This window comes from Physcomitrium patens, chromosome 19, assembly GCF_059467195.1.
Source record: "Physcomitrium patens ecotype Gransden chromosome 19, ASM5946719v1, whole genome shotgun sequence".
NCBI classification, from domain to species: Eukaryota; Viridiplantae; Streptophyta; class Bryopsida; order Funariales; family Funariaceae; genus Physcomitrium; species Physcomitrium patens.
The window spans coordinates 11,633,828-11,646,218 of record NC_143428.1 but is presented as its reverse complement, the minus strand read 5'-3'; the positions used below and the strand labels follow the sequence as shown (position 1 = coordinate 11,646,218).

General features: G+C 39.0%; 1 protein-coding gene and 1 long non-coding RNA gene across 4 annotated transcripts; both read left to right on the top strand.

Moving 5' to 3' along the window:
- The first annotated feature begins 842 nt into the window (after nt 1-842).
- LOC112272877 (anaphase-promoting complex subunit 4) lies at nt 843-7,562 on the top strand. 3 transcript variants are annotated; one of them, XM_090244704.1, is made up of 19 exons: nt 843-1,115; nt 1,608-1,719; nt 1,987-2,078; nt 2,178-2,261; nt 2,427-2,687; nt 2,795-2,887; nt 3,051-3,196; nt 3,368-3,528; nt 3,745-3,845; nt 4,148-4,222; nt 4,446-4,625; nt 4,781-4,872; nt 5,000-5,098; nt 5,280-5,384; nt 5,563-5,698; nt 5,867-6,079; nt 6,250-6,417; nt 6,668-6,752; nt 6,961-7,562. In XM_090244704.1, exons 1-19 carry the CDS (start codon nt 858-860, stop codon nt 7,059-7,061), a joined length of 2,562 nt encoding a protein of 853 aa, XP_090100830.1. In that variant the 5' UTR covers nt 843-857; the 3' UTR covers nt 7,062-7,562. The 3 variants fall into 3 exon arrangements, with proteins under 3 accessions (XP_090100830.1, XP_024356819.2, XP_090100831.1); XM_024501051.3 differs by having other exon boundaries at nt 862-1,013; XM_090244705.1 differs by having other exon boundaries at nt 898-1,013; nt 1,452-1,719.
- A 2,214-nt stretch (nt 7,563-9,776) lies between these two features.
- On the top strand, nt 9,777-12,121 carry LOC149987397 (uncharacterized). The gene is made up of 2 exons (XR_016498682.1): nt 9,777-10,245; nt 11,074-12,121. It is a non-coding gene; the product is annotated as an uncharacterized LOC149987397 (long non-coding RNA).
- The last annotated feature ends 270 nt before the right edge of the window (nt 12,122-12,391 follow it).

The window sequence follows — 12,391 nt, the reverse complement described above, 5'->3', positions numbered from 1 at the left end:
TAAGTGTGAAGAAGGCTTCACTCTATCTTCCATATATACTTTCTAACTAGGAGCTAAGTAGCGATGTTCTATGGGAGCTTTGATACATGTTCAACTAACAAGACACATGTCTAACTTATAAGACAAATTTCCTACATGTACACCACATGGCCAACTTGTACTACAAATCACTAAAATATGCAATACTTGGCAAAGTTTCTAATATATCAATCAACTGTAAGTACATTTAAAGTCAAATCCATGTCTATGAAGCTTCAAAGAAACTTTTCCATAAGATATTATTAAAATTTTAAAATTTTTTTTATTTAGATAATTTTGTATGTTTGTGACATTAAAATATTATTAAAAATAAATGGTGATAATTTAAAAATGATATTAAATTATATTTTATAAAAAAGATTCGATATCATATTTAAATTATCATTTTGTATTATTATTTGAATAATTTTTGATGAAAAAATATGAATCATCTTAAAATATTATTTATCTTTTTTATTTATTAATTGTATTAAAAGAATAGTTGAAATTTTTGGTGAAAATACAATATAAGTATTTTAATGCAGTTTGCCAAACATGAAAAGTATAGTAATAAGTACAGGATTAAACATTGCTCTCTTTCTTGTCTATTGTTAATTTATAAGAATAATTGAAAGAATAAACCACCTTAGAATAGTTACTATTATCATTATAGCCTTTCCATCGGGCTACCAGCTCGGCTGCTGCCCGTGAAACTGCATAACCCACGCTGCCCTAGTACTTTTATATAAAATACGAAAACATATGAGATATATCATACAGATACGAGATACACATACATAGGTAAGAGTACGAGTACACTATACGAATACGGTACGGCTATGGTTGGGGAAGAGAGTGGGAGTGGGAGAGCGGGGCAGTGCCGCGGCGCTGTTCTGGTGGCAGCGATGGCGGACCTTGCTCAGGATGTCGACGATGAAGCCGGTGAGGAGACGCTGGTCTTCACCTTGCACCTCGACAAGCCTCTCAGCTCGCAGGTATCTCACATCCACAAACTAAATAACCCACACTCACACTTACACACAAATGGGAGTATTGCTGCCATACTTTCTTCCTCGTTTTTCCCCATCGCTTCTCAGGTATCGCATGTCGTTGCTTAAACCCCCTCTCTGTTTTGGCGATTATGTCTCTGGGATCGGGGTTTTCCCGTCTGTATTGGAGAAGCTCGTTTTGCCGATGGAATGTGCTGCTTTTAGATTGCGCCCATAAGAATGTCTTGGCGATGGATGTGTGTCCAGTTGCATGAGAGTCTTGGAGTTTTTCGAGCTGCAATTACTCTTGTTGGTTGTTTCGTGGGAGTCGCTGGGCATTCGTTCGAGGTGATGTCGAGGGTGTTGCTATTGTCATTCTTCTTGCACTTCGTGTGTCGTGAATCCAAAGCCTCGTGGTTCAAGTTGTTCTTTTGGTGAATGCAGTGCTTCTGGTGTACTATTCTGACGATGCGATTGCTCGTGTCATCAAGTTATATGGTATCATAAAAAGTCTGAAAAAGGTGGTGGCAGTTCTGAACTTTTCCACATCAGAAAAAAATATTCTGCTCAGTAACTGCGCATGTTTTGTCTATTTCGAAGGTGGAGAAGGCAGCATGGAATCCAGACAAGGATTTGCTCGCCATGGTCACTCGAGACCATCAAATCATTGTGCACCGATTAAACTGGCAGCGACTTTGGGCGATTTCTCCAGGTCAGGGGTGCCCACAAGACTTGAAGCCTCGTTATGCATTATAGGATAGTTGAGCTGTGTAGTGCGTGTTAAGATGCCTCTTTCTCTCTAGGTAAATTTGTATTTTAAATCGCTGTTGTGCAATGCTTTACGGTGAGCACTTGATCGTTAGGAATGCAAACCCCAGCAAAGTAATGAAATTGCTTTGCGTCATGATGCATTCGCGTGATATCACCTAGTTAGGGGATTATCATCTTGCACTAGTGACATTTGTCCAAATTGTTTCAGAAATGACAGTTACTTCACTTTGCTGGCGTCCCGATGGAAAGGCTTTGGCAGTCGGACACGATGATGGCAGCATCGCAATTCATGACGTTGAGGTGTGGTTCTTAGTAATACATGTGCAGCTTATAACTAAAATTCAAAATTTGTGGCACTAAGGAAAACCTTACAAAACCGTCGTGAATCTATTTTTTCAGAATGGTGATGTATTGCGACAGCAAACAACACACGATGCGCCGGTCGAATGCTTGTATTGGGCTATGGAGGGACATCAATCAGTGGTATGTATCTGACGAGTGAAAGTTTATGATTCGTTCAGCCAGCTCCTTTTTGGCTGAGGTTTTTGTGGCTCCTTCTATGTTGTGCAAGCTCAGCGTGTATGATTGGGCCTGGCTGCACATGTATTTATCTTCTGTATATTTAATGTACATGGGTGGGTTTCTTAGGGTCACGAAGATGATGTCTTCTGCTACGAAGATCGAACCCCAAGATTCTTTCCGTCACCTCCACATGCTCCTCCTTTGCCTGGAACGGTCTCATCTTTCGATATGTCTGGAGTATTAGGTCATGCTGCTGAAGACCAAACCTATGCTAATCGGAAGAATGTGCTTCGAGCTATTCATGAACGACTTTATATTCTCTGCAGTGGAGATCGAAATGGCACCATTTGCTTAAGTGCATTTGGTGTTTTTCCTATTGGAAAGTTGGTGAGCGGACTTGCTGTTTCTTGACACCCCCTTGCAAGTTTGGTAAGTGTAGCATGGAATTGTTTATGTTCAATGACCTTACCAGATGGATCGAAATTGGTTTGCAGGACATCAGGGACCTATCTATAAATGGAATGACATCTGACTACAACATCGTGGCAAAGCCAATATACCGACTTCTGGATGCCTCAGTTCAACAGGTGGGTCATTCACGTCGCATCAACCATTTGCTAAAAATGGATGTAGCACTGGAACTTGTTGAATGCTGTCGATTCTAAGTGGTCCTGCAAAATTATGGATTTCATGTTGTGATTGTGGATATTTTTGTGAAAACTTGCCTTTGCATGGGGTGTGTGGAAGCAGGTCGCTTTGTCAAAAGACCTCCGCAACATGACAGTGATTTGTAGTGGAGTCCAATCGGTGGCGAGCTTGCATGTTATGGCAGGTGCTGAGTCTAGGGCAACTGGACTATATGCCATTTCTATTGACACTTCCCTTCTAGGAGATAGGTAGTTCTCCAACAATGCTTTCACTTGTATTATCTTGCACACTCATTTAGATGCTTTTGGTGTTCTCGAGTGAATATACTTTCATTCATTTGAAGGTCGAGCTTGTAAGTCTAACAGCGGATACTTTTTTAGTTGCTATTGAAATTGATGGATGGATTCGTCGCGTGACAGGAGAAAGGAACTGCGTCAAGTGGCGCTTCAGGCTTCCAAGGTGGAAGAGTTGTTAGAAGTTGTTGAGGCCACCGTGATGGTGATGCGCAAGCATTGGAGCGATGCTATTTCTTCATTTGAAAACAAATTTCGAACTTTTTCTACCTTGCTTACAGAGCATGGTAATGGTCATACTGTATCTTATGGACAATCTTAATTAGGTTGTAAAGCATTTTTCCTTGAAGATAGAAGAAATTGCTACTTCATGTTTTCTAGCAGAGATCGTTGCAGTAGGTTATCGTTTTGGGTTTTGTGAAGTGGTATCTCTTGAATCAGGAAAAAAATAATGTATCAATAGAATGTGTTTTGTTTGCTAATGATGGTGTATATTTTGGCAGGTTCACATGTGAAGCCTCGTGATGAATTTTTAAGTCTTCTTGCCTGTGGCTCCGCAAGTGCGGCGTTGCACCAATTTCTTGCTGCTTCTTTGGGAGAAGCAGTAATTTACCAACTGTTTTTCTTGTTGCTGTTTTGCACATTGTAAAACTTGAAACGTTTCTTTGTCACTGATTGTAACAACCACGAATGTTTCGTTCAAACCCACTGAGGCAGCTAAGGCTAGTGCATCAGAAACTAATGCCTTATTACTTCTTGACAACTTCAAATGTCATGCTCAGATAACCAAATGCATTAAGTATTTGATTCGAGGTTGGGAACAAGTGCAAAATCAACATTTGCGGGTCTGCGTAAGGGTACCTTCTGACGATAGTTATTTACGTGCTTTGAACGCCGTCTTTTCAGGGACTGAAACGGCTGGCAAAGAGTATTGATACTGCTGGAAGGGAACTCCACAACCTCATTGCAGAACATTTGCAGGCAATAAAATTATTTTCATTATTACTATTATTTATAAATTGATTGCTTTCGCATTTATGTAGTATCTTTCTTATAAATATTTGCAGAAGTTCCAAAGGTAATATGATCATAGTCTCATACACCTGTAGAATCTTTGATTTGTTCTCTTAGACTTGGAAATTCGACCTTGTCCGACAGGCCTCTGTGTGCTTAACACTGTTCTCTGGAACTTGTTCATGAACAGCCAGCAGCTGAGCTCATTTCTTTCATAATTGGTGAACTGCGAGGTCTCTCCCGATGGAGGTCGCGTCTGCGTAGAATTGGACTTCATGAAACTCTCCTTGAACAAGCCATGGAGAATGCTGGCATGCTCCTTATTCAAGTTGAGCGCCTTTTGCGCATTGTCTCTGACACGAATGGCCAGGTTCGTTTCTCACCAGTTCTATACTGGTTCATTTATGCAGTGAGTTGACACCTTCTAGATAAAAACTATTTTAGCATATTCGTTACTGCAGATGCAAGTCTCTAGGTCATCATTGCCAAAATCTAACCTTGTATCTTGGTTGTACTTGTTTTCAGTTTCGGCTCTTTTTCGTTTGGCTCACAAAGTCGTTGCGTCAATTAAATGGTGATACTGGACCACAAGCTAGCCAGCTTCCGGCCATTGACAGGTTGGTTAACTGCCCGTTAAATTTTCACAATTGTTGTAATTCTTAATACCCTTGAAGAAATGGGACTAAGTTGTAGGCAATATAGCCGGAGCTATAATTTTTATACCAAACATCTTTTGTATGACAGTGCAGGGGTTGCAGACTTTTTACGTACTCACTTTGAGAAGGATCCAATCGGCCCACACCTTGCACCCGCCTCGGATGAACTTACTATGGACGTCAACGTGTAAGTTCTTTCTTTCAATGCATGGGCAAAAAAATTCCAAGTTAACGTGGGTGCTGTGCATCTTTTCTCTCTTTTAAATATGCAAACTATTTGAAATTGTAGGCTGGGACTATTGCTGGGCTGTCAAGCGAGAAAATGAGTTATTTGTAATGCCTACACATATGGGTTTTTTTGCTCGTAGCGAGGAGCAGGCTAGGATGGAGGAACTAGCGATAATGGGAGGATTTGCAGATACTAAGTTTTTAACCAGAACTTTATCCTCCCAAGTTCATCGGCTTCGAGCTAGGTCTGAGACCCTTGATAACTACTTTTTCTTCTTTGAAGATATTTACATTATTCTGCCGATTTGATTTTTTAAAAAAACATGGATGTTTTTTGGTACGAGAAGCCTTTCAGACCAGTATGTCCAGGTTTTCCTTATCTGGTTGCTTACAAGTATTTGGTGTTGTTTCGACTGCGAACAGCTGTCAGGAGGCATTTCAAATGCCAGTCAAAGAAGTGTCTCCTAATCTTCGACCCCGGTGCATGTTGTTGTTGTTGTCTCCTTTGCCGTCATTACCACCACCTTCGACCGTACCACTTTCTCTCACCTACTTCGAGGTTTCATCTCATTTCCCAATCCTACGAAGTTCTAAATTGAATCATAGTACACTGTATCTATCAGTTATTTAACTCAAAAAATGCTAAGACAAGATTTTTCTTTTCTAAAAAGCTTTCTGTTTGCATCTTATCCTCTCTGATTTTGTTTATCCCTCTGCACTGGAGCAGACCGATTCAGGAAGCAAAATGAAGGACATCCTCCTTGAAGACTACATTTGTTTACGAGTGCAGGATGATACAAATTCAACTGATCAGAGTTCTGTGATAATATTGCGAAGCTTCGCAGTGTCGGGGCACTGCGCACCAGGAGGAAAAGGTTTAGAAGTGTTTGCGTTGCAATTGGAGAAGACTCTGCACTGTATTGACTTGGCTCTTTACAAGGTGATTTCATGCTAAGTGATTGCCTTGTTATAATTTAAAGCAAAAGTGCCATATCTTTGAAATATTTCTCCTGGAAAACCAGACAATTGTGGCATTCAACCTTTTTCGTGATTCCCTCGTTACGTTTGGAAGTGAGTGATGTCTTACCTGTGAACAATTTATCATGACAGCAAAAGCAAGTTATACTGTTAGTAAGCGAGAAGGATCCGGAGGACACTGGGAAGATCGTTCAAACATACTTAATGATGCTCCAACTGGAGGACCTTGAATTTGTGGCGTTGTCCTCTACCAGTACCCACATGAGTCGTGTGTCCTTGTTGCATTTGTGCTCCAATCTTGTAAGTTCAAGCTTTGAAGAAGTTTCAGATTCCTCTGCTTTTTATACTTCTGAACATTGTTATCAAACTCGTTTACTTTGTCGCTTCTAGAGTATGACTATTGTCATGCTGATATTGATATTGCTGTTAGTGTTGAGAGAATTTGCAAACCATGGGCTCTGGTTTTGATTCAGATGCAGACTTGCTTGCCAGTTATCACATATCACTTTTACTACTAAGAGGAAGTAATCATCTCTTATATTATGAGCAGGGAGCAGTTACGGTTGTTGGTTTAAACAGTGGTAAAGTAAGGGCTATTCAACAGGTTGATGCAGTTCCTCCCTTGGCTGTTAGTGGTAAGCACCCCTTTTTAACCATCACAGTACTGTCACCGAGCTACGCCATTTCGCTTGTCTCCTGTTTGACATATGATTCATGAAATTTAGATTTAGAAACTGAATGCTGGCAAGGCACGTTTAGCTTAAGCTGGACGTTTCATGAGAAGTTCACTGTTGAGTTGCACTATGATTACTTATTACTTGGAAACCTGAATTGTTGAAACAGCTTCTCGGGGTCTGGCATGTGTCTTTGCTGGGCAACGGCGTGCGCTGCTTTACGACCTGGAGGAGGACGAAGAGGACAAAGACGACGATGATATGGAGTGATGCTGGCTCTGAAGCTGCACTCATATTTGCACCTGGTTCAGAATTCTCTTGAAACTCTCGAAGTCGTCTCTCAATCTCAAATCTGGGGTATATAACCAACTCACTTTGCAGTAGTTGGTCTGGTTTGACAATCATTTGAGGGCTTTTTCTGGTTGGCAGTTAACACTGTTCAAGCGTTTGCTCTTGGTTCTTTGTCTCCGAACGTTTTGAATCACTGAAATTGCTTTTTTCCTCGAAGAGTATGTAATTTCCCAACGCACAATCAGTATTAAAATCATGTTAACTTCAGATTCCTGGAAGTGCTCCAAGAGTTTGGGAATGCATGAGTAGGGAAACACGGGGCTTTCCAAGGCTCTGTAGTTTGGAAGAGACCGTTCTCAAAAGCTTTTCCTTATTCAATGGCACAGATTCCTGCTAGAATATAGATAAAACAATAGTGATGTTTTGTGATTCGTTTCTTCAAAATCATAAAGTTTTGTGCCATATAATAGTTGTTTTAAATTTCTAAATCTTCAATTATGTATGGTAAAAACGTGACTAAAAATATTTACTTATTGGATTATGATCTATTTGTGATATCGAAGTTGTTAAAAATATTGTTAATGTGTTAGCTTATACATTTAACATGTTACTTTTTTTAGTATGTTTCAAAACTTATAAAATGACTTGAAAGATAATAAAAGAACTTTTATTAAGATTGAAGTCATATTAGAATATATATTAATAAGAATGTAGTATTGTTGCAATGTATATATAGTTTGTAGATTTCTTTTTGTAAGATTTAAAACACAATTATTAAAAAAATTATAGTATAAATGTATTTTTGAACTTAACATAAGTTTAAATTAATATTTTCATACTTAAAATGACAACATTTGTAAACAATTGTGATATTGATAATCTAGTTTAAAACATGAATTTTGGAAAATATTTAATTAATCCCAACATTTATTAAATTGGTCCATATATCATCACAGATTAGTACATAGATTGTTAAGGTCTTTTTTGTCATTATAACAATTATGAGAAGTTGCATTGATATAATTTTAGTTATTAGGATATGATAATTATAAAATCATAGAAATATGATCAATAATATAACTTCAAAATTAATGGCTCCAATAAATTATAAGCGTGCAATGCTATGTCTTAATAATCTTCATTTTGCATACTTTATTATTTCTTTGAGTTTTTACAACTCTCTACTAATTTACCTCGCTTTGATACAATATTAGTCTTCTAATCCTTTGTTGCTTTGAGAAAGGAGGCATAAGACATTGTTGATTTTGGAATTTTTTTTAATTTTAAAATAGAAAACTCATTCAACATAAATCTTCTACTACATGGTTTATTTGACATATTTGAAGGTATAAAGAGAAGTGTAGATAGATTTGTGCACGCCTAATAATATGTTGATTCTAAACATTGTTCTAACAAGGCCTCCATAGTCTTCAAATGTAATAAAGATTGCACTTAAAATATGCTAGATGTAAACTTACATTTTCATTGTAGCATAATTACATGTCTGACAAGCTCCTTGTTTGAGTTGTATGCATGTTGTTTGCATATTGATAAATATTGGCATTTAAGAATTTGAAATGGACATCATAATCACAAACCTTTTGTATCTCTAATAGGACATTCCATGGCTTGGTTACAAAGTTGATTTCAACTTTGGTAAGACATCTAAAGATGAGTATCCTTGTCTATATTCTATTATTTCTATAATTATAACTATGATAAAATTTTGCCATGATTGTGACCATGATAAAAATTGACTAATCATTTTTTCATTGGTTGCAAATCTAACAACAAAGAATTGAATCTAGACATGATTTGTTTTTTTAATAATGGCTAGAATGGGTGCATTAATTTAGTAGATGTTGGAATTGATTTAACATTCTTCTAAATTTTAGTATTCTTATTTTTTTATTAATTGGACGTTCTTCTATAATCAAAACATCCAAATTTAAAATAAACAATATCAAATAAACTTGACTGTTTTAATATATGTATTTAAAAAACTACAATAATATATTTTTATTTTAAAAAAAAATTAAGATAAACCTATTTATAATACATAGAAAAAAATTATCTATTTCAAAATACAAGAAGATTATTAATATTACCAATAATCAAGAATTTTATTTATTCTTAAGGTATTCACGAATTAAGAAAAAATCAACAATTCTATTCATCATGAACCATAAGATATTGCTTAAAGTACATAGTAACTAATATCAATACATTTTTATTGATTCATTATTTTTTCCTTTTTTAATTACATCTTCATCTTATGAAAATAATATCCAAAAAGCACCACTATAGTATTTTGTAGCTAAATTCTTCATCGAAAAAAAAATTCCGCTCTAGAAACTCTAACACATTCACAAAGGAAATGTGTGACCTGTGCTATTGAAATGGATTCAAACTCTAGCACATTCACAACAGGTGGGGGGATTCCACGACACCGAGCGTGACCACCGAAGCTAACAGTGGGGGATTCTGCGACACCGAACCTGGAAGCCCTAAAATATAAAGTCGTCACACACGGTGTCGGTAGCTCTGTCGCTTTTGAAATCGCAGGAGCCCTTTGTCTTGTGGGACCGGATTGCTTCATGGTCTGAAGCAGACCAGCGTCGCGTCGATTGGTAACAGTTTTTCCTGTAGATCCACGCTTTCAGACACCGAAATTCTCCACCTATCTGAGCTCTTCACAACCACGTTACGTCGCGTATGCGTGGATCCGCATCGGAGAGGAGCGATTTGTCTTTTATTCAGACGATCAGCATTGGAAATTGCTGCATATGGGCGAGGAAATTGTAGCGGTGAGTTGATGCTCGGCACCCAACGAGCCGTAGCAAGCCGAAGAGCTCCGTCCGAATTGGATTGGAGTAACGCTGGTGGACTCTGAGTAGGAAATAGGCGTGCTCCAGTGCACTGCGTGAGCTTCGCAAAAGCGACTGGTGGACATTACAAGAGTGATACATTCCAAAGCAATCCACAGTAACTTTCTGACGAGTTTTAGGAATTTCGTAGGCAATGCGCTCTCTCCGGTACTATAGATTGCATAGCTTGTAGTGTTGTAGTACATTGTACATGCAGCGTCATCGAACGTGAAGTTGCTGATGGCCATCGTCGACGTGAGCGCCTGCGCATCGACTACTACTCGCGAATGATCGCAGTAACGTCTCTGGCAAATTCTTCTGAGTTTTGTTTTTGTATGGGTGGGGTCAAGTCCCTTTAGTTTACCTTCAGTTGGGTGGTTTATGGGTGGGTCTACATCAGAATTTGGTTGAGTGTGGACATTCTGAGGTCGCCGTATGTTGGGTTGTTCCTCTTGATGATGGAACTGACTATCTCTAGTTCGGTTTGTTTCGTGGCGCACTTTCGATTGTGTGCATTTGATTGAAGGGGAATGTCGACCTTTCCTGGGGTTTGGGTTTTGGCTTTGATGAAAATGAGTTGGGTGATGTAACTAGAAGCCGCTCTTTCTCGTTTCTCCTGATGTATAGTCATTTGTTTGGTATTATTCAAGTTGGTGTTCATGTGGGAGATAGCGAAAGAAGGCAGTGGTCCCTTCATGTCGTGTCTCTTGAGATGGTATGTGGCGAAAGTTAGTTTTCCTCGTTCTATGGTGTCAATTATAATTCGGAGTGTGTGTTGTCGTGGGTTTAAAGTCCACATATTTTGGCCGATAGCTTCAGGTATTATGGATTAGGGTTTCTTGTCCTTGTTGGCACTCTTCGTTGCAGAGGCTTTGGCTGTGAGCAAGGCAACTATTATTACCCATCATAACTTGCTGCTTATAGTCGCTTTTCCAACTTCCTATGACGTTACCCTTCAGGGATTATCCCCCGATTCTAATTGTTTTCTGAGAGATACTGCCCTAATTGTCTTCTTTTGTCCCATATCCTGACTGTTCTCTTGCTATTAGTCGACGGTAATTGATGAGACGATCAATTTCTTCAGTATATTTGATTCTTTCAATCTTTTTCTGTGGCGTAGCAAGGCATGGGAAGCAGATGTGGGGATTGCTCGGGAGTTTCTGGTGAAGGGGACTACGAATTTTGGTATAGGTATCCGTATCACCGTAGTGCATATAACAGCTGACATGTAACAATGACATGTGAAAGGTTCATGTCCATAATGTCATCGTTATATGCATTACGGTGATGCTCGAGATATTCAGGTGAATTGAATGCTCAAACTCGGACATCTAGTGTTTGATTTTGTGGTAATCTTCGGATATCACATCTCTATTCGGGCCGTTTCAGTAAGAGTTGCCTCTGGTATACACAACTTGCCAAGATGATCCCCGTGGCAGTGGTGGTGCACCTGCTTGAGGAGTGTAGCAATTTGGTTGTGCGGCTCCTGGCATGGTCGGTTCGGGCAGCTCCTTTTTCCAGGCGTGTTCGGCAAGTGATTCTCCGGAGGCTTTTGTCGGATCCCTCTCCAACGTAAGTTGCTAGAGTTAATATCACTACATAAAGATAAGCCTACGAAGCTTCGAAAACCGAGACATCATGGTTCATGAGGGTATCAAGTTGAAAGCTCTCCATAACCTATTGCTGGAGAAGCCTGACACATTGCATCAAAGAAAAAGCAGTGGCAGATAGGAACCTGAACATGGAGCAGGAAACCTTTGTGCGGTGCTTCTTAACGACACATTCCAGGTTCTTTTTACATGGTATTTTGACTAAGAAATCCGAAGCTAACTATCAGTCAGTTCTGGTGAGTGGTTTCCCCAAGTCCACCTTCTCGTAGCTGAGTCCCTCCGAACCGAATGCAGCCTTAGCTTATAAGAATTGGTGAGGTCAATCGTAGCAATTATATATTGTTGCTTTTCAAAAAAATATACTAAAGTGGGCATAAGAAAAAGCATCAGTGTTTTGGCCATGTGTCTAGCAAATGGTGGAGTATGGAAAGCCCGTGGTGTTTATAAACAGTTGACACAAAGGATTGAGTGTGAATAAAAGTACGTTTGACAAGAAGGGTCGTTCTGAAGCCTCCCATCCGATGGATGAACCGAGGAGAATGGACCCTCTTTCTATCCCACTGATGAAAATGTCCTAGAAACATTACAAGTGATTTATTTTTCTTCTCACTTTTTACTTTATTACTCATGTAAAATTGGCCTCAAACTTGATTTCCTAGATCATATATGTAGATCACCTGCATTGAAATAGACATTGAAGCGCAGATGTCTCATATTAACCTATATCCAGTATTGTTTATGGTCGAGGAGGGCTCAAGAGGTGGTGCACTAGTTGACGGGCTTCCGAGTATTTTCTCACAGCGCTGGATGGCGACACCTACTAGTAGGTGTG